Source organism: Bombina bombina, chromosome 4, assembly GCF_027579735.1.
Source record: "Bombina bombina isolate aBomBom1 chromosome 4, aBomBom1.pri, whole genome shotgun sequence".
Taxonomy (NCBI): domain Eukaryota; kingdom Metazoa; phylum Chordata; class Amphibia; order Anura; family Bombinatoridae; genus Bombina; species Bombina bombina.
Genome location: NC_069502.1, coordinates 798,439,137 through 798,462,031, shown reverse-complemented (window position 1 = coordinate 798,462,031; position 22,895 = coordinate 798,439,137). Strand labels below are relative to the sequence as shown.

At 40.2% G+C, this 22,895-nt stretch overlaps 1 protein-coding gene across 1 annotated transcript in view; it reads right to left on the bottom strand.

The window, feature by feature from the left end:
- LOC128657016 (zinc finger protein OZF-like) overlaps positions 1 to 22,895 on the bottom strand; it is a 134,505-nt gene that overhangs the window by 89,255 nt on the left and 22,355 nt on the right. Inside the window, exons 3-6 of the mRNA XM_053711240.1 lie at positions 6,777 to 6,836; positions 6,425 to 6,572; positions 6,002 to 6,100; positions 5,776 to 5,856 (exon numbers count right to left, since the gene is read on the bottom strand). Coding sequence (XP_053567215.1) covers positions 5,776 to 5,856; positions 6,002 to 6,100; positions 6,425 to 6,572; positions 6,777 to 6,836 — 388 coding nt within the window. The remainder of the gene's footprint in view (positions 1 to 5,775; positions 5,857 to 6,001; positions 6,101 to 6,424; positions 6,573 to 6,776; positions 6,837 to 22,895) is intronic.

Below are 22,895 nucleotides of genomic sequence, written 5' to 3'. Positions count from 1 at the left end.
GTGAGAGAGAAGGGAAGAGAGGGCATGTGTGTGTATCATTTACATAAAACAGAAGGTGAGAGAGAAGGGAAGAGAGGGCATGTGTGTGTACCCTTCACATGAAGCAGAGGATGTGAGAGGGCATGTGTGTGCTATTTACATGAAGCAGAGGGTGAGAGAGGGCATGTGTGTGTACCCTTCACATGAAGCAGAGGGTGTGAGAGGGCATGTGTGTGCTATTTACATGACGCAGAGGGTGAGAGAGAAGGGAAGAGAGGGCATGTGTGTGTATCATTTACATGAAGCAGAGGGTGAGAGAGAAGGGAAGAGAGGGCGTGTGTGTGTATCATTTACATGAAGCAGAGGGTGAGAGAGAAGGAAGAGAGGGCATGTGTGTGTACCATTTACATGAAGCAGAGGGTGAGAGAGAAGGGAAGAGAGGGCATGTGTGTGTATCATTTACATGAAGCAGAGGGTGAGAGAGAAGGGAAGAGAGGGCATGTGTGTGTGTACCATTTACATGAAGCAGAGGGTGAGAGAGAATGGAAGAGAGGGCATGTGTGTGTATCATTTACATGAAGCAGAGGGTGAGAGAGAAGGGAAAAGAGGGCGTGTCTGCATCATTTACATGAAGCAGATGGTGAGAGAGAAGGGAAGAGAGGGCATGTGTATGTATCATTTACATGAAGCAGATGGTGAGAGAGAGAAGGGAAGAGAGGGCATGTGTGTGTATCATTTACATGAAGCAGAGGGTGAGAGAGAAGGGAAGAGAGGGCATGTGTGTGTGTATCATTTACATGAAGCAGAGGGTGAGAGAGAAGGGAAGAGAGGGCATGTGTGTGTATCATTTACATGAAGCAGAGGGTGAGAGAGAAGGGAAGAGAGGGCATGTGTGTGTATCATTTACATGAAGCAGAGGGTAAGAGAGAAGGAAGAAAGGGCATGTATGTGTATAATTTACATGAAGCAGAAGATGAGAGAGAAGGGAAGAGAGGGCATGTGTGTGTATCATTTACATGAAGCAGAGGGTGAGAGAGAAGGGAAGAGAGGGCGTGTGTGTATCATTTACATGAAGCAGAGGGTGAGAGAGAAGGGAAGAGAGGGCATGTGTGTGTAGCATTTACATTAAGCAGAGAGGACGAGAGAGGGAAGAGAGGGCATGTGTGTGTATCATTTTACATGAAGCAGAGGATAAGAGAGAAGGGAAGAGAGGGCATGTGTGTATCATTTACATAAATCAGAGGGTTAGAGAGAAGAAGAGAGGGCATGTGTGTGTATCATTTACATGAAGCAGAGGGTGAGAGAGAAGGGAAGAGAGGGCATGTGTGTGTACCATTTACATGAAGCAGACGGTGAGAGAGAAGGGAAGAGAGGGGATGTGTGTGTACCCTTCACATGAAGCAGAGGGTGTGAGAGGGCATGTGTGTGCTATTTACATGACGCAGAGGGTGAGAGAGAAGGGACAAGAAGGCATGTGTGTGTGTATCATTTACATGAAGCAGAGGGTGAGAGAGAAGGAAAGAGAGGGCATGTGTGTGTACCATTTACATGAAGCAGAGGGTGAGAGAGGGCATGTGTGTGTATCATTTACATGAAGCAGAGGGTGAGAGAGAAGGGAAAAGAGGGCGTGTCTGCATCATTTACATGAAGCAGATGGTGAGAGAGAAGGGAAGAGAGGGCATGTGTGTGTATCATTTACATGAAGCAGAGGGTGAGAGAGAAGGGAAGAGAGGGCATGTGTGTGTATCATTTACATGAAGCAGAGGGTGAGAGAGAAGGGAAGAGAGGGCATGTGTGTGTATCATTTACATGAAGCAGAGGATGAGAGAGAAGGGAAAAGAGGGCGTGTCTGCATCATTTACATGAAGCAGATGGTGAGAGAGAAGGGAAGAGAGGGCATGTGTGTGTATCATTTACATGAAGCAGAGGGTGAGAGAGAAGGGAAGAGAGGGCATGTGTGTGTATCATTTACATGAAGCAGAGGGTGAGAGAGAAGGAAGAGAGGGCATGTGTGTGTATCATTTACATTAAGCAGAGGGTAAGAGAGAAGGGAAGAAAGGGCATGTGTGTGTATCATTTACATGAAGCAGAGGGTGAGAGAGAAGGGAAGAGAGGGCATGTGTGTGTATCATTTACATGAAGCAGAGGGTGAGAGAGAAGGGAAGAGAGGGCATGTGTGTGTAGCATTTACATGAAGCAGAAGGTGAGAGAGAAGGGAAGAGAGGGCGTGTGTGTGTATCATTTACATGAAGCAGAGGGTGAGAGAGAAGGGAAGAGAGGGCATGTGTGTGTACCATTTACATGAAGCAGAGGGTGAGAGAGAAGGGAAGAGAGTGCATGTGTGTGTACCATTTACATGAAGCAGAGGGTGAGAGAGAAGGGAAGAGAGGGCATGTGTGTGTACCCTTCACATGAAGCAGAGGGTGAGAGAGAAGGAAGAGAGGGCATGTGTGTGTGTATCATTTTACATGAAGCAGAGGATGAGAGAGAAGGGAAGAGAGGGCATGTGTGTGTATCATTTACATGAAGCAGAGGGTGAGAGAGAAGGGAAGAGAGGGCATGTGTGTGTATCATTTTACATGAAGCAGAGGGTGAGAGAGAAGGGAAGAGAGGGCATGTGTGTGTATCATTTACATAAATCAGAGGGTTAGAGAGAAGTGAAGAGAAGGCGTGTGTGTGTATCATTTACATGAAGCAGAGGGTGAGAGAGAAGGGAAGAGAGGGCATGTGTGTGTATCATTTACATGAAGTAGAGGGTGAGAGAGAAGGGAAGAGAGGGCATGTGTGTGTATCATTTTACATGAAGCAGAGGGTGAGAGAGAAGGGAAAAGAGGGCGTGTCTGCATCATTTACATGAAGCAGATGGTGAGAGAGAAGGGAAGAGAGGGCATGTGTGTGTATCATTTACATGAAGCAGAGGGTGAGAGAGAAGGGAAGAGAGGGCATGTGTGTGTATCATTTACATGAAGCAGAGGGTGAGAGAGAAGGGAAGAGAGGGCATGTGTGTGTATCATTTACATGAAGCAGAGGGTGAGAGAGAAGGGAAGAGAGGGCATGTGTGTGTATCATTTACATGAAGCAGAGGATGAGAGAGAAGGGAAAAGAGGGCGTGTCTGCATAATTTACATGAAGCAGATGGTGAGAGAGAAGGGAAGAGAGGGCATGTGTGTGTATCATTTACATGAAGCAGAGGGTGAGAGAGAAGGGAAGAGAGGGCATGTGTGTGTATCATTTACATGAAGCAGAGGGTGAGAGAGAAGGGAAAAGAGGGCGTGTCTGCATCATTTACATGAAGCAGATGGTGAGAGAGAAGGGAAGAGAGGGCATGTGTGTGTATCATTTACATGAAGCAGAGGGTGAGAGAGAAGGGAAGAGAGGGCATGTGTGTGTATCATTTACATGAAGCAGAGGGTGAGAGAGAAGGGAAGAGAGGGCATGTGTGTGTATCATTTACATGAAGCAGAGGATGAGAGAGAAGGGAAAAGAGGGCGTGTCTGCATCATTTACATGAAGCAGATGGTGAGAGAGAAGGGAAGAGAGGGCATGTGTGTGTATCATTTACATGAAGCAGAGGGTGAGAGAGAAGGGAAGAGAGGGCATGTGTGTGTATCATTTACATGAAGCAGAGGGTGAGAGAGAAGGAAGAGAGGGCATGTGTGTGTATCATTTACATTAAGCAGAGGGTAAGAGAGAAGGGAAGAAAGGGCATGTGTGTGTATCATTTACATGAAGCAGAGGGTGAGAGAGAAGGGAAGAGAGGGCATGTGTGTGTATCATTTACATGAAGCAGAGGGTGAGAGAGAAGGGAAGAGAGGGCATGTGTGTGTAGCATTTACATGAAGCAGAAGGTGAGAGAGAAGGGAAGAGAGGGCGTGTGTGTGTATCATTTACATGAAGCAGAGGGTGAGAGAGAAGGGAAGAGAGGGCATGTGTGTGTACCATTTACATGAAGCAGAGGGTGAGAGAGAAGGGAAGAGAGTGCATGTGTGTGTACCATTTACATGAAGCAGAGGGTGAGAGAGAAGGGAAGAGAGGGCATGTGTGTGTACCCTTCACATGAAGCAGAGGGTGAGAGAGAAGGAAGAGAGGGCATGTGTGTGTGTATCATTTTACATGAAGCAGAGGATGAGAGAGAAGGGAAGAAAGGGCATGTGTGTGTATCATTTACATGAAGCAGAGGGTGAGAGAGAAGGGAAGAGAGGGCATGTGTGTGTATCATTTTACATGAAGCAGAGGGTGAGAGAGAAGGGAAGAGAGGGCATGTGTGTGTATCATTTACATAAATCAGAGGGTTAGAGAGAAGTGAAGAGAAGGCGTGTGTGTGTATCATTTACATGAAGCAGAGGGTGAGAGAGAAGGGAAGAGAGGGCATGTGTGTGTATCATTTACATGAAGTAGAGGGTGAGAGAGAAGGGAAGAGAGGGCATGTGTGTGTATCATTTTACATGAAGCAGAGGGTGAGAGAGAAGGGAAGAGAGGGCATGTGTGCGTGTACCATTTACATGAAGCAGAGGGTGAGAGAGGGCATGCGTGTGTACCCTTCACATGAATCAGAGGGTGTGAGAGAGCATGTGTGTGCTATTTACATGAAGCAGAGGGTGAGAGAGGGCATGTGTGTGTACCCTTCACATGAAGCAGAGGGTGTGAGAGCGCATGTGTGTGCTATTTACATGACGCAGAGGGTGAGAGAGAAGGGAAGAGAGGGCATGTGTGTGTGTGTATCATTTACATGAAGCAGAGGGTGAGAGAGAAGGGAAGAGAGGGCATGTGTGTGTGTATCATTTACATGAAGCAGAGGGTGAGAGAGAAGGGAAGAGAGGGCATGTGTGTGTATCATTTACATGAAGCAGAGGGTGAGAGAGAAGGGAAGAGAGGGCATTTGTGTGTATCATTTACATGAAACAGAGGGTGAGAGAGAAGGGAAAAGAGGGCGTGTCTGCATCATTTACATGAAGCAGATGGTGAGAGAGAAGGGAAGAGAGGGCATGTGTGTGTGTATCATTTACATGAAGCAGAGGGTGAGAGAGAAGCCTCTGAGAGAGAAGGGAAGAGAGGGCATGTGTGTGTATCATTTTACATGAAGCAGAGGATGAGAGAGAAGGGAAGAGAGGACATGTGTGTGTATCATTTTACATGAAGCAGAGGATGAGAGAGAAGGGAAGAGAGGGCATGTGTGTGTGTATCATTTACATGAATCAGAGGGTGAGAGAGAAGGGAAGAGAGGGCATGTGTGTGTATCATTTACATAAATCAGAGGGTTAGAGGGAAGTGAAGAGAGGGCATGTGTGTGTATCATTTACATGAAGCAGAGGGTGAGAGAGAAGGGAAGAGAGGGCATGTGTGTGTATCATTTACATGAAGCAGAGGGTGAGAGAGAAGGGAAGAGAGGGCATGTGTGTGTACCATTTACATGAAGCAGAGGGTGAGAGAGAAGGGAAGAGAGGGCATGTGTGTGTATCATTTACATGAAGCAGAGGGTGAGAGAGAAGGGAAGAGAGGGCATGTGTGTGTATCATTTACATGAAGCAGAGGGTGAGAGAGAAGGGAAGAGAGGGCATGTGTGTGTACTATTTACATGAAGCAGAGGGTGAGAGAGAAGGGAAGAGAGGGCATGTGTGTGTATCATTTACATGAAGCAGAGGGTGAGAGAGAAGAAAAGACAAGGTATGGGTGTGAACCAAATAGATTGTATTATTATAACCTGTCTGTACTACAGAGGCTCATCATTAACATAAGGGGGAAACATTTTCGAATCAGAGTTTTCTAACTGTGAAGCTTATACCATAGATCACTCACTTGCAGAGACATCTGATGGCTGAATATTCTGTACAAGGTCCCCATGTGATCCTGTGTCTAGGACACTGTGACCTGTTAGTTCTAATAAAGAATACAATTAGTTTTATGGTTAGTGGTTATATGGATTTAAGTGCAGTTATCTCACACAATCTGATTATACAGTAGTATTACACAACACATCATTATTTGAAAACATTACTAGTAGCTTCTGCCATAGATTTGTTACCTGCAGAGACGTCTGATGGGGACTCCACTGGCTGAATATTCTGTACCAGTTCTCTATGTGCTCCTGTGTCTAGATTTTCATCTCTGTGACTTGTTAGTTCTAATAAAGAATAAAATCAGTTTGTTTTGTTAAATGGATATGATTTTTTTTTGTTGCATCTAAAAAATATATATACTAAAATGTATTCAATTAAGAACAAAACAAAGCATCTGTTTTGCACTTAAACATTTACATATATAAATGAATATTTAATTGACTTAACAGTAATTCCTCTTGACCCTTTAACTGTGTTTTTATTATTCTTTTTGAGTAAAACTCGTTAGATCACACATAACGGATTCACTGTAGATTTACTCTGTGTCACTCACGTCAGTAGTTTTTGTGCACTTCCTCAGTGAGATATTTATTACTACACAGCGTTACCTGAGCGCTCATTTCCTGGGGTCTCCATAGTCCTTAGTGCTTGGTGAGTCTCCATCATGACGTCCTTGTAAAGCTCCTTGTGTCCCTCTATAAACCCCCACTCCTCCATAGAGAAATACACAGCAACATCATCACACTTTATAGGCACCTGAAACACACACAACTCATTCAGCGCTGACACAGGGACGGGTTCTGTCACACACTTTTACTGACAGAGTAAGGATAATGTTACTGAGAACATGCAGAGACACAGACAGAAGGTAGGAAAATACTCACAGTGCTAGATGGGTCAGTAAAGGGGGTCACTGTGCCCTGGCGCTGATATATTGTCACATCCCCCAGCAGTACTCACCTCTCCGCTCAGCTGTTGAACGCTGCTGTGGGAGAGCCTCTTCTTCACAATGGTGTATTCCTATAATATGTATGAGATAAATCATCAGACTCCATTTGCCTGGACTAACAAGTTCTTGTTTACTTCTCTCGATCATCACAAAACATATAAATAAATCAAATATAGAGGCTAATATTGTTTGACCTGCTAAAGACTGAGGACATGAGCTCAGGAATACAGACATTACTGGAACATTTGAGAGCGTGTGATGGGGGAGGGGTGAGTTGAGCCCTTGATTGATAGGAGATTCTTTTGGTGCTGGGGTCCCTTGGGTATTAAAGCTTTTTTTGTAGGTGGGGTCATACAGAGGGGCCTTTAGGGTCTGGGGTGAGTTTTTGCAATACAGGTCATGTAGTAGGGCTTTGTATGAGTGGGCTTTTTCTTTATGGTGGGAGGGGTCTTAGATTTTAGGATTAGTATTTTTTTTTGCTGGGAGAGGATTTGTGTTGGAGGGTTGTGCAGGTGAGTGAGCTTAAAGGGACAGTCTACACCTTAGTCATCTTAAAGCCTTACCATAGATGAAGCTGCAAATAGCCTTCCGCACCCTTTCTATATCATACAGAAGGAACAGTAAAACAGTTATTTTAAAATGAATAGTATTTCTGGCCAGTTTGAAATGGCTGCCAAGCTCAGCCCATTGATGACATCATGATCTGGGCTGCATACGGCATCCAATCACAAAAGGCTCACTAGTTGGATTCAACAGAGAGCCTAGATGCAGCCCAGATCGTGATGTCATCAGTGGGATGAGCTTGACAGCCATTTCAAACTGGCCAGAAACAATAGTAATTTTAAAATAACTTGTTTTACTGTTCCTGCTGCAAGATACAGAAAGGGTGCAGGAGGCTATTTGCAGCTTAAATTTTTTTATTATTTAAAAAGATAGATAACGCCTTTACTACCCATTCCCCATATTTCCATAACTAACAATCACCTAGATTACGAATTTTGCGTTTGTGTTTTAACGCTGGACATTTCAGCGTTAAAACAGTAACGTAGCCATTACGAGTCTTGTAAGTATAGCTGTACCGCAAGCATTTTAGCCTGTAACGCAACGTCAGTCCCTCACTCAAAAAAATGAAGTTTTTGCATGGGACTTCCATAGTGCTGCCATTACAAGTTTTGCGGTGAGGCTAAAAAAACTTGCGTTACACCCTATACCGACACGATCCGTCTTGCAAACTAAAACCAGTACTTATGAGTTTTACGCAACAAAACTGTTACACAAAACTCATAACTAAAGTGTTACAAAGTACACTAACACCCATAAACTACATATTAACCCCTAAACCGAGGCCCTCTTGCATCGCAAAAACTATAATAAACTTATTAACCACTAATCTGCCGCTCCCGACATCGCCGCCACTAATAAAATGTATTAACCCCTATTCCGCCGTTCCCCGACATCGCTGAAGCTATACTAAAGTTATTAACCCCTATTTCCCCGCACCCCAACATCCCCCACACTATAATAAAGCTATTAACCCCTGTTCCGCCGCTCCACCCCATCTCCTCCACTAAATAAAGTCATTAACCCCTAAACCTCTGGCCTCCCACATCACTACCACTAAATAAACCTATTAATGCCTGAACTGCCAGCCCCCAACATCCCCAAAAACTAAATAAAACGATTAACCCCTAAACCTAACAACCCCCTAACTTTAAATTAAAATTACAAGATCCCTATCTAAAAATAAATAAAAAATAATCTACAGTTACAAAAAATAAAAAATACTAAAATATCCAAAATAAAAACAATTTCACCTAGTCTAATAGCCCTATAAAAATAAAAAAGCCCCCCAAAATAAAAAAAAACCTTATTCTACAATAAACTACTAAAAACTCTTAAAAGGTTCCATTTGTAGGGCATTGCCCTAAAGAAATCACTTCTTTTCCCTGAAAAGAAAAAAATTAGAAAGACCCCCCCAAACAGTAAAACCCACCACCCAACCAACCCCCCAAAATAAAAAAACCTAACTCTAAAAAAAACCTAAGGTACCCATTGCCCTGAAAAGGGCATTTGTATGGGCACTGCCCTTAAAAGGGCATTTAGATCTTTTAAGAATGCCCAAAACCCTAATTTAAAAAAAAAAAAACACCCCAAAAAAGTTTAAAAAAACTTAACACTGGGTGGGAAAGGAACTCTGCTCCGGCTTTGACAACAGGAGATGTCTGGTGGCAGGAGGTAAGATGAGATTAAGTAGGTGCCTGCGATGTCAGGGGCAGCAGATTAGGGGTGTTTAGACTTGGGGTTTATGTCAGGGTGTTAGGTTTAAACGTTACTTATTTTTCCCATAGACATCAATGGGGTTGCGTTACAGAGCTTTTCATTCTCCGATCGAAGGTGTTAGAAAAAAAACTAACACTTTCTCCCCATTGATGTCTATGGGAAAAGCGTGCACAAGCACGTCAAAGCAGTGCTTGTATTTTGTGCGTTATGGAAGTCATCGCCACCATATCGTACGCACAAGGCGGCTTTTCCAAAACTCGTAATGGCAGCGCTATGGAGGATGAAATAGCGCAACTTTTGTTGCATTCGTTTCGTACCCTCTATAGCGCAAAATTTGTAATCTAGGTGAATGTCATATACTTTATAACTTTATAACCACTAAACCTCTACAGGGAGTGCAGAATTATTAGGCAAGTTGTATTTTTGAGGATTAATTTTATTATTGAACAACAACCATGTTCTCAATGAACCCAAAAAACTCATTAATATCAAAGCTGAATAGTTTTGGAAGTAGTTTTTAGTTTGTTTTTAGTTATAGCTATTTTAGGGGGATATCTGTGTGTGCAGGTGACTATTACTGTGCATAATTATTAGGCAACTTAACAAAAACAAATATATACCCATTTCAATTATTTATTTTTGCCAGTGAAACCAATATAACATCTCAACATTCACAAATATACATTTCTGACATTCAAAAACAAATCAGTGACCAATATAGCCACCTTTCTTTGCAAGGACACTCAAAAGCCTGCCATCCATGGATTCTGTCAGTGTTTTGATCTGTTCACCATCAACATTGCGTGCAGCAGCAACCACAGCCTCCCAGACACTGTTCAGAGAGGTGTACTGTTTTCCCTCCTTGTAAATCTCACATTTGATGATGGACCACAGGTTCTCAATGGGGTTCAGATCAGGTGAACAAGGAGGCCATGTCATTAGATTTTCTTCTTTTATACCCTTTCTTGCCAGCCACGCTGTGGAGTACTTGGACGCGTGTGATGGAGCATTGTCCTGCATGAAAATCATGTTTTTCTTGAAGGATGCAGACTTCTTCCTGTACCACTGCTTGAAGAAGGTGTCTTCCAGAAACTGGCAGTAGGACTGGGAGTTGAGCTTGACTCCATCCTCAACCCGAAAAGGTCCCACAAGCTCATCTTTGATGATACCAGCCCAAACCAGTACTCCACCTCCACCTTGCTGGCGTCTGAGTCGGACTGGAGCTCTCTGCCCTTTACCAATCCAGACACGGGCCCATCCATCTGGCCCATCAAGACTCACTCTCATTTCATCAGTCCATAAAACCTTAGAAAAATCAGTCTTGAGATATTTCTTGGCCCAGTCTTGACGTTTCAGCTTGTGTGTCTTGTTCAGTGGTGGTCGTCTTTCAGCCTTTCTTACCTTGGCCATGTCTCTGAGTATTGCACACCTTGTGCTTTTGGGCACTCCAGTGATGTTGCAGCTCTGAAATATGGCCAAACTGGTGGCAAGTGGCATCTTGGCAGCTGCACGCTTGACTTTTCTCAGTTCATGGGCAGTTATTCTGCGCCTTGGTTTTTCCACACGCTTCTTGCGACCCTGTTGACTATTTTGAATGAAGCGCTTGATTGTTCGATGATCACGCTTCAGAAGCTTTGCAATTTTAAGAGTGCTGCATCCCTCTGCAAGATATCTCACTATTTTTTACTTTTCTGAGCCTGTCAAGTCCTTCTTTTGACCCATTTTGCCAAAGGAAAGGAAGTTGCCTAATAATTATGCACACCTGATATAGGGTGTTGATGTCATTAGACCACACCCTTTCTCATTACAGAGATGCACATCACCTAATATGCTTAATTGGTAGTAGGCTTTCGAGCCTATACAGCTTGGAGTAAGACAACATGCATAAAGAGGATGATGTGGTCAAAATACTCATTTGCCTAATAATTCTGCACTCCCTGTAAATCTCTGTCTGTTTCTAAGCCCCTGCAGGTCGCCTCTTATCTCAGTGCTTTTTATAGCAAGACAGAACTAGCCCATGCGTGCCATTTAGATAAATATTGTGCCCACTCCTATGGAGTTTTGCAGGAACCAGCACTAGTTGGTGAAAATGCAAGTTTGTAAAAAGCACTGAAATAAGGGGCGGTCTGCAGAAGCTTACATACAGGTAATAATAAAGCAAAAACTATATTTGTATAACAGTGATGGTTATGCAAAACTGGTGAATCTTTTTAAACAATAGCAATTTTCAAGTAGAATGTCCCTTTAAGTTAGTGTTAGTAAGATGGTCTGGGTGAGCTGAAGTTAGGGTTAGTAAGATGGTCTGGGTGAAATGAAGTTAGGGTTAATGAGATGGTCTGGGTGAGATGAAGTTAGGGTTACTAAGACAGTCTGGGTGAGATGAAGTTAGGGTTAAGAGATGGTCGGTCTCAGTGAGATGAAGTTGGGGTTAGTCAGATGGTTCCGGTGAGGTTGAGATGGTCAGGTGAGCTGAAGATAGGGTTAGTAAGATAGGTCTGGTGTATCAGATATACAGTTATATTAAATCGGAGTAACTATTTAAAAGAATGTCACAGACAACTAGGGGATCCTAAATTTAAAATTCAGCAGGAAATCAAAAGGTTAATACTGTTTTCAGAAAAAAACTGCTTAACTGACAAGGATTTTGAGAGGTTTTTGGTGGTAGAGCATACCATTACCCCCAATTTTTTACACGTTACACAAAGTTTACAAGGACATCAAGTGTCCACCTGGCCGCACTATCGTAGCAAGTACTGAGTCCATCTTATCAAATATTTCTAAGTTCTTGGATAGGATTTTACAACCCTATGTTGAAAATTTGTCATCCTTCATTAAAGACAAAGGTGACTTTATAAACAATTTGGAAGGGAAAGTTCTTGGCACAAACAAGTGTATCCTATATACCTTGGATGTACGGAGCTTGTACACATCCATAAAACATGAGAGTGGGATTGCCTGTGTCAATAAGCTGTTAAGTAACTCTGGTAAATATAATGTGCAACAAATAGAATTTCTGGAAGAACTATTGAGATTAGATGTATTTAATAACTATTTCTTGTTCCAGGATACGTTACATACAAAACCAGGGGACAGCCATGGGGTCTAATGTTGCCCTCTCATATGCCAACATATTCATGGGTAATTTCGAGGAGAAATATGTATATGAAAACCCACTGTATTTACAGTATGATGCCACTTGGTTGTGCTTTATCGATGATGTGTTTGGCATATGGGGGGCTCTTTATATGAGTTTGTAACAGAATTGAATACAGCAGTTAGGGGTATTAAATTTACTCTTACGTGGCATGAGACCACTGTTTGGATACTGAGGTTGTGAAGGAGGGCTTTAATTTGAGATGTGATATTCACACTAAGGCCACTGATAGGAATAACTTACTTCACTACTATAGTTTTCACCCTGATATATTATTGAACTCCTTACCTAGGAGTCAGTTGATAAGGGTTAGATGTAGTGGCCCCTAGTTATCAAGCAGTCAATTCCGCAGCGTATTTGTGGCGAGGCTGATTCGCCTAAGTTATCAAGCCCTGCTGCCCGGCAAAAGTAGAATTTAGTGACGTAAGCTTCGATCCGCCGGACTCAGTCCCCGACACAGATCGATTCTTACGTCACTCCAGATGTTCCGCACACAAGTTCGGCACAATCTGACTACTTTTGCTAGTTATCAAAAAACTAGCAGGTACGCTCGGCACTTTTCCGGCCCAGCGTACCTGGTTTTCAATCCGCCGCCCTGGAGGCGGCGGATCCCATAGGAATCAATGGGAGTCTGACCATAGCGAAAGTTCATGTTTGCTGCTGCCCGACATCCCATTGATCCCAACCCGACATCCCAACTGATTAACCCCTAAACAGCCGCTCCCGGACCCGCAGCCAATATAATAAATATGTTAACCCCTAAACCGCCGCTCCCGGACCCCGCCGCCACCTACATAATACCTATTAACCCCTATCCTGCCCCCCCTACACCGCTGCCACTATAATAAATTTATTAACCCCTATCCTGCCCCCCCCACACTGCCGCCACTATAATAAATGTATTAACCCCTATCCTGCCCCCCCATCACCGCCGCAACTATAATAAAATTATTAACCCCTAAACCTAAGTCTAACCCTAACACCCCCCTAACTTAAATATTAATTAAATACATCTAAATATTATAACTTGTATTAACTAAATTAATCCTATTTAAAAATAAATACTTACCTTTAAAATAAACCCTAATATAGCTACAATATAAATAATAATTATATTGTATCTATTTTAGGATTTATTTTTATTTTACAGGCAAATTTCAATTTATTTTAACTAGGTACAATAGCTATTAAATAGTTAACTATTTAATAGCTACCTAATAATAATTACATTGTAGCTATTTTAGGATTTATATTTATTTTACAGGTAACTTTGTATTTATTTTAGCTAGGTAGAATAGTTATTAAATAGTTATTAACTATTTAATAACTACCTAGCTAAAAGAAATACAAAATTACCTGAACAATAAATCCTAACCTAAGTTACAATTAAACCTAACACTACACTATCATTAAATTAATTAAATAAATTACTTACAAATAACTACAATTAAATAAATTAACTAAAGTACAAAAAAAAAAAAACTAAGTTACAAAAAATAAAAAAAATAAGTTACAAACATTTAAAAAATATTACAACAATTTTAAGCTACTTACACCTAATCTAAGCCCCCTAATAAAATAACAAAGCCCCCCAAAATAAAAAAATGCCCTACCCTATTCTACATTAAAAAGTTAACAGCTCTATTACCTTACCAGCCCTTAAAAGGGCCTTTTGCGGGGCATGCCCCAAAATATTCAGCTCTTTTGCCTGTAAAAAAGAAATACAACCCCCCCCCCAACATTAAAACCCACCACCCACATACCCCTAATCTAACCCAAACCCCACTTAAATAAACCCAACACTACCCCCCTGAAGATCATCCTACCTTTAGCCGTCTTCAGCCAGCTTACCACTGATGGAACAGAAGAAGACATCAGGAGCGGCAGAAGTCATCATCCAAGGGGCGCTGAAGAAGTCTTCCATCCGATTGAAGTCATCATCCAGGCGGCCTCTTCAATCTTCATCCATCCGGAGCGGAGCCATCTTCAGACGAGCCGACACGGAGCCATCTTCTTCCACCAACGACTGAACGACGAATGACAGTTCCTTTAAGTGACGTGTTCCGATCAGCCAATAGAATGCGAGCTCAATCTGATTGGCTGATTGAACTTCAATCTGATTGGCTGATTTAATCAGCCAATCAGATTTTTCCTACCTTAATTCCGATTGGCTGATAGAATCCTATCAGCCAATCGGAATTCGAGGGACGCCATCTTGGATGATGTCACTTAAAAGAACCGTCATTCATCGCTCAGTGGTCGGTGGAAGAAGATGGCTCCGCGTCGGCTTGTCTGAAGATGGCTCCGCTCCGCTCCGGATGGATGAAGATTGAAGACGCCGCCTGGATGTTGACTTCAATCGGATGGAAGACTTCTTCAGCGCCCCTTGGATGATGACTTCAATCGGATGGAAGACTTCTTCAGCACCCCTTGGATGATGACTTCTGCCGCTCCGGATGTCTACTGTTCCATCGGTGGTCGGCTGGCTGAAGACGGGTAAAGGTAGGATGATCTTCAGGGGGGTAGTGTTAGGTTTATTTAAGGGGGGTTTGGGTTAGATTAGGGGTATGTGGGTTTTAATGTTGGGGGGTTGTATTTTTTTTTCACAGGCAAAAGAGCTGAATTCTTTGGGGCATGCCCCGCAAAAGGCCCTTTTAAGGGCTGGTAAGGTAATAGAGCTGGTAACTTTTTAATGTAGAACAGGGTAGGGCATTTTTTTATTTTGGGGGCTTTGTTATTTTATTAGGGGGCTTAGATTAGGTGTAAGTAGCTTAAAATTGTTGTAATATTTTTTTAAATGTTTGTAACTTATTTTTTTATTTTTTGTAACTTAGTTTTTTTATTTTTTGTACTTTAGTTAGTTAATTTAATTGTATTTAATTGTAGTTATTTGTAGGTAATTTTTTTTTTTTTTTTAAATCATTTTTATTAGTATTTTACCAAAATCAAAACAGGCTTGAATTTTGACAAAAGTCAGCAGCCATACAGTCCCATACATTTATATTGTTATTTACATAACTTCCAAAAAGACAGAAAAGATAATAAAAAACAAAACAAAACATATTTTAATATCGCCATTACTCTATAGTCCTTCCCACCTACCTCATAACCACTCTCCTCTAAGTCTACTTTCCATTATGTACTCAGTGTTTTCAAATCTTGAAATAAGTTCCTTCTGAGTATCTGTATCCTGAACCTTAATCTAAGACTTCCATTTTTCAAAAAATCGGCTAACATTTACTTCCACATTAAACCAAATATCATTTTGTTCAATCATAAACTGTTTCCACACTGTGTTTTTTACTGTTCTAAGTGAAGGTGCTCTTCCCTCCTTCCACCCTTTCAAAATTAAATTTCTGCTTAATAAAATTAGCATTAAAAAAAATATTTTGCAATGTGTGGCTTCTGCTTTCTTAAATTTTAAAAAAATAATATGTTCTGCTTGCAGTAACACTTGGCTGTTACAGATTTTATTAGCCCAAAATTCTACCATTTTCCAGAATCTTTGTAGTTTAGGGCACTCCCATAGACAGTGCATTAAGTTGGCATTCTCCTTTCTACATTTCTCACATTTATATTTATTATGTCCTTTTCCCCATTTATTCAATACTTCTGGCGTTATACAAGTCATCCATATCACTTTTATATGTTGTTCTCGGAGGGCCATTGCTAATGTAGCTCTATCTACCATTTCAATGCTTTTAAGAATGGTCTCCGATGTTAGATTCGGGAAATATATATCCTGCCATTTTGCTGTGAGTTTGTCTATTTGTTCCTCATAACCTATTTGATTTAAAATACCATATAATAGTGAGATGGAAAAAAATGTATTTTTATATGCATTAAAGACTGGCAGTAAAGCTGGGTATTCCCAGTCTATCCCATGTATTCTTATAAGTTTCTGACAATAATCCCTTAATTGAATATATGCGTAATAATGTTCCTTCCTGCACTGGAATTGTGATTGGGCCATCTCAAACTCTATGACCTTAGGACTAGATTGTTCCCTGTTTATTACTTGTGTCACATTAATTAGACCATATTCCTCCCATTTTGACCCACCTCTGTTAAAAAAACCCAATTGGAACTCTTGGTTTCCCTTGATTGCCAGGAATTTAGAAACTGCAAATTTCAGCCCTAATTTATTACAAATTTTATGCCATGCTATTATTGAATCTTTTAATACATCTACTCTTCTAAAATAAAGAGGAAGTTTTTTAATTTCCAAATGTAGTAAATTTTTCAAGTAAAGAGGTTTAGCTAATTGTTTTTCCATCCCTAGTATAGTAAAATGACCTATGTCTAACAGCCAATCAATCGCTATTTTTCCTGTTGTCACAAGATTATATAACCCTATGTCCGGGAGGGCCATCCCTAATGACTTTTTTGGTAGTGTCAGTTTCCTATAACTTAATCTTATTTTCTTTTTTCCCCAAATAAATTATCTAATAGCTGAGTTTATTTCCTTCTTTTCAAAATTTTTCAAAAGCAAAGGAATATTTTGAAAAATATAAAGCAGTCGAGGTAGTGCTATCATTTTGACAAAGTTAATTTTACCATAAAGAGATAAGGGCAAGGTTTCCCACTTCTTCAGGGTATCTGAGAATTTCCTAACTGCTTCTTTCACATTAAGTTTATATAATTCTTCTGGGTCCTCAGAGAATTTTAGTCCGAGATATAACAATGAGTGTTTTACTTCTTAAAAAGTTTGATTATCTGAATCTTTGTTCTTGTGTAACCATAACACTTCTGATTTATTTTTATTAATTTTGTATCCGGATATTAGTCAGAATTGCTCTACTAAGTGACATATTAATTTAAAATTTTTTGCCGATTGTTTAGTAAAGATCAATAAATCATCTGCGTAAGCTGCGATTTTAAGCTCTTCCTTCTGAATATTTATACCTGGTATCCTTGTTCTAAGTATTTTAAGCAATGGTTCCATGACTAAATTGAAAATTAAGGGGGAAAGGGGGCACCCTTGATGTGTCCCTCTCAGAAGTGGGAAACACAGTGTTTTATTTTTATTTATAACTATGGCCGCCTGTGATTCCTTGTAAAGCAGTTCAATCATACTATAACTACTTCCATTAAAGCCAAATTTCCTCAATGTTGTGAATATGTGATCCCACACTATAGAATCAAACGCTTTATGTGCGTCTAGCGCTATTACCGCTAAGTCTGTGTCCCTTATTCCCTTATTATATTTCTTCTGGTACCATACGTCTGCTATTGTTAGATATAGTTTTCTCAGGTTTATATTAGATGTGCGGCCTTTCATAAAGCCCGTCTGGTCCTGATGGACTATCCCTTCTAGTATTGTCTGTAGTCTTTTAGCTAAAATGCTTGTTATTATTTTATAATCAATGTTCAAGAGAGAAATTGGTCTATATGATTCTAATAGTTTCGGGTCTTTACCCGGTTTTGGTATAATAATTATTGTAGATTCATTGAATTCCTTAGGTGGTATAAGATTTCCTGACCAGAATTTATTCAGCATAAGAGTTAGAGTGGGCGTAATTTCTTCTGCTAGTATTTTATAAAATTCAGAGGGTAGTCCATCAGGGCCAGCGGCCTTGTTATTAGCTAGGTTTTTAATTGTTTGCATAACCTCCTCTTCTGAGATATTTACATTTAATTTCTCTAACTGCTCTGGAGAGACTTTTGGTACCTCTATTGTTTCCCAGAATTGTTTTTTAGCCCCTTCATCTATAGGAAACGGTGCGTATAGTTTTGCAAAATATTCGTAAAATGTTTCTTGTATCTCTTTTAAATTATTTACAGGTATACCCCGCTCATACAGCGGGTTAGGGACCGGAACCCCGCTGTAAAGTGAAAACCGCCTTAAAGTGAAATAAGGCAGTTTTAGCTTTCTTTCCACTTGCCAATGTGTTTAAAAACTTGAAAACATGTTTGAACTAACATATATTAGGGGTGCAATAGGGCTAAGTTTAGTTTAACACTAGCACAGCACAGAATTCAATAAATACTGTACTTGTAAAATAGTGACAATTACTGTAGTAAAATTTGCCAAACTATAGCACTGAGACACAGATTGCACTGTAAAGCTGTAAACAGAGTGAACTGCGCATAACAAAATGGTGCCAGTCACTTTTCTCGCAAACTCACAATGATTACAGCACTATTTCATAATCCTTGGAGGTTGAACTTCAGCTCCACAAAGCGATGTATTAGCGAATCGCTGTAAAGTGAATCGCTGTAAAGTGAGGTATACCTGTATCTCCCTATCACCCACTTTTAACTTAGTGATAAATGTAGATTTCTTTTGATTGCTAACTATTTGTGCCAAAAAGCTGCCTGCTCTGTTACCAAATCTGTAAAATTTCGCACCTTTCTTCATATCCTCTTTAACTTCGTTCTCCATGATAAACTCGTCTCTGCTCTGCTTTGCCCTAATATATTTCTCCCAATTATCCTTAGATCTATTACCCAAAAAACTTGTGTAGGCATTAGTTAGAGTCTTATTTACTTGTTGCTTCTTAAGTTTTAATTTCCTTTTCAATTTGATTACAAAAGAAATGACCTCTCCTCTTAACACTGCTTTGGCCGTGTTCCAAATAATATTCATTTTATTCCGGTAGTTATTATTAAATCTGTCATACTCTCTCCATTTTTCTTTTAGAAAATTTATAATTTTAAGATTATTTGCAAGGTATTTTGGGAAAATGAATGTTCCTGGCTGTTTTGGTGGGGTTGCATTAAAATTGATACTTATGGGGGCGTGATCAGAGATAGTAATCTGCGCAATTCTAGCTTCCTGAATTGCATTGATCAGACTATCTGAGACTAAGAATAGATCTATTCTTGATAGTGCATGTGTTGACCTGGAAAGGCACGTAAATTCCCTACCATCTGGATTGTATATTCTCCATATACCTTGTATATTCAAATCCTTTTTCAGGCTTTTAACTATGTTACTTTCCCTTTTCCTTCTAGCCTGCATGCTACCTTTAATTCTCATCTTTTTTGGGTTTTGTACTCCTAACTCTTTTTGCCTATCTAAGAGTAGATTAGGTGTGAGATTAAAGTCCCCTCCCACTATCAATGATTTCTCTGCATATGTAATCAATTGATCCCTTATCTTTCTCCAAAACCCTAGATCCTCGTTATTAGGGCCGTATATATTGCATAGAGTGAATTCCTTATTTTTAATTTTGATTGAGAGAATAATGAACCTTTCGTCTGGGTCTAAAATAGTTTTGTTAATCGTGTATTCTAGTGTCTTACTAAATAAGATTGCTACTCCTTTTTTCCTCTTGCTGCATGGGGTGAAAATTGCTTCCTTTATCCATCCTCCCTTTAATTTAATTGCCTCCTCTTTTTTTAAATGTGTTTCTTGCAAAAAAACTATTTGCGCTCCAAGTATCCTTGCATGATTCAATATGGCCTTCCTTTTAATAGGTGAGGTAATTCCCCCTATGTTCCATAATATAATTTTAAGAGACATTTTAATCTAACTATTTCCACAATAATACCTAAATCTGTCTTTAAATTTATAATCCCTTTAATCCACTTGGAGCTGGAGCTGGGTATTATCCCAAATTCAGCATTTTTTAATCGAAATTTTCTACATACAAGAGTTAAAAACATCCTCATAAAATAAACACTTTGCTGGGCGAAATGCTTACATAACCTTTTAGGGGCGCCCTCCATCTTCCTGTCGTTTATTCATGACTTTATTATCCTCTAAAAAAGCTCTGACTTCTGCTTCATCTACCATTAATTTGTTTCCCTCCTTGGTTTGTATATTTATTCTGGCTGGATACAACATTCTGGCTTTCCATCCTGCTTGTATGAGTTTTGAGCATAATGGGACCATCACCCTCCTTTTATTAGAAGTTTCTATCGAGAAATCATTAAATAATAATAATTTTTTCCCTTCATATAGTAGCTCATTGTTTAATTTTCTATATGCATTGAATATCTTAATTTTATCTTGGAAGTCTAATACTTTCATGATGACTGGTCTATTAATATGTTCCCCATTTGCTGCCTTCCTAGGTGGGCCTATCCTGTGAATTCTTTCTACCTTTATTAAAGATTCTTTTTTATCAATTTTAAGTAGATGTACTAATTCTCCCTCTGCAAACTCTTTGAGCTCTCCATCCCGAATCCCTTCAGTTAGGCCAATTACCCTAATATTATTCCGTCTATTACGGTTTTCAAGATCTTCAAATTTTGCCTTAATTGCTTCTACTTGGGTTGACATGCTTTGGGTCAGTTGGTCTCTTTGTATCTCCCTATCCTCAATATCCGAAACCCTCTGCTCCATGTGTGTGATCCTAGCTGCGAAATGTTTGACCTCATTAGAAAGGTCACTTATACTACTTTGAATTAAATCAAATTTTGGTGAAAAAAGTGCATTTAGTTGCCTAATTAGGTCTTCATTATTTGTGCTCTGTGAAGTGCTTTCATCTAGCCCATCGTGTGTTTCTGGATTACTTTTATTACTTTTCTTATCCTGATTCCTATTTCTGGATGTCATAGTGGGTGATATTAACTTATTTTTAGAGATATATCTCTCCATACAGATATATATATATATATATATATATATATATATATATATATATATATATATATATATATATGTGTGTAACTTCCTGTGGTGCCTAAATATTTTACAATACTCCCCCTCTGTGCTCTACTCTAAAGTGCTCTCTACTTCCCTCGTAAAGGCGAGGGGACAGATAGAGAAAAAAAAAAAAGAAAAAAAAAAATCCTATCATTACTCTTCTAAGAGTATAAAGTGTTTTGTATTGTTCACTTTGGGTATAAGATGTCTATGTACTGATTATTTATGTCTATATTACCACCCGTTTATCTTCTTATCTCCTGCAGCTAGTATCTATGTCTTTTACTTAAACTCTTATTTTCCAAGTTGGCTCTTAAGAACACCCTTTTCTCACAATATTCTGTTACACTAAAGATTTGTCTATGTGGGTATGCCCTGTTACTTGTGACCAAAAAGTTTAGTCAGGCTTTTGTTGTCTATCCTCCCTAGTTCATCTTTTAATGTAATATTATACTCTTCTATAAATGGCTGTTCACTGCCTTGAATTGGGGCGACCTAGAAAGCAGACTCCTCTATTTCACATACAGGTCAGACAAATTCACAAATAATAGCTATTAGGTCAGTCTTATGTACTTAGTACTAAAAGTGCTGTCAATTAAGTACTTATGCAGACCCTATAGAAAGCCACTCCCCTTATATCACTGTCTCTGTGTCATATCTTTAGCACTTTAAAATCCCCCAGACATATCAGCAAAATACAAAGAAACCCAAAAAAAGAAAAAGAAAAAAAAAAAAAAAAAACAGAAGAAATAAATTTCACACCAAGCTGTTTCCAAGTTCCCCCTAATGAGGGTTTACACTATACACTGTAGCCTCTGCCCATACATTACAAACACAGTATTATTTCAAGCATTCTTCTCAACATAAACTCTTCAGAATTCCCCTTTAACTCCTGTTCCATACAGTTTATGTTCAGCACTCCCACAGTCTTTCCTTTATATATTTAAACTGCAGTTTATTTCTGTGTGCTGTTCCTTGCCTTGCTTTGTTTTTCCTGAGCAAGTTCAGAGTCTATAGACAAGTTATGTTGTTCCAGCTCCTATTTAGTCTCTTTTCTTGTCCCAGAACAAGACCTCTTATGTCTTCCCAATTAATAATTTTTCTGCGTCACTTTACTTATAAGGTTTTTATTTTCCTCTTTTTGGAGTTCCTCTCCTCCCTTCCTTCCCTGCTTTCCTTTTCCCTTCTCCTCTTTTCTGTTTCTTATATATGCTTTAGGAGATTTAATTAGGGGAATGCTAATACATGCTGTGTCCTCCTTTTGTTTTTACCCCCGGGTCTTTCTCCTGTGTAGTATAGTTATTAGCGGGGTAAGCAGGGAGAAAAATTATAGAGAATGATAGTCTTTTCTTTGCTCCCCTTATAGTTATGTGTTGCGAGGCCCAGGCCCTACCTATAGCAGGAAAACCCCCATCTCTTATTCTAGGGATTATACACCTGGGTCTCCCTTCTCTCTTTACTTTTTCTACTTTGCTGTAGGTGTTCCTCCTGTGTCCCCCGTCGGTACCAAATACCCCCTCAGTAACACATAGTTCAACACAAATAAGGCAAGGTACTTATCTCATTCTCCTCTGGCATACTTTTTTATCGTGCTGGGTGTCAAGCCTGTTTTCTTCCCAACTCCTTACAACAGTGTCCCTGCACTGCCGCTCCTCACTAGCTCCTTTCCTTGACGGCGGCCTCCCCCTGCCTTGAACTGGAACCAGCCAGCTGTTCGATGTACCACGGCAGGTATATGCGGTGACGTGTCTCGCTTTACTCCGGGTGCGATCCGTTACTTCTTGCCCTCGCTGTCCTGGAGGGTGCCTTGGCTGGATATTCAATCTGTTATAATGCGTAGGCTGTGCTTCAGCTATACGCCGACCTTGTGCTCGCCAGGCAAGTATCCGGGTCTCGACCCCTTGGGCTGTATCTCGGCGTGAAAATATGTCCGCCTAGAGACCAAACAGCTCCTGAATCTTAGGTGCGTAGACAGAGTACAAGCTTGTCTCAGCTCAGCTTGCACACATGACCCCTTCCGCCGGAAACTATTTGTAGGTAATTTATTTAATTAATTTAATGATAGTGTAGTGTTAGGTTTAATTGTAACTTAGGTTAGGA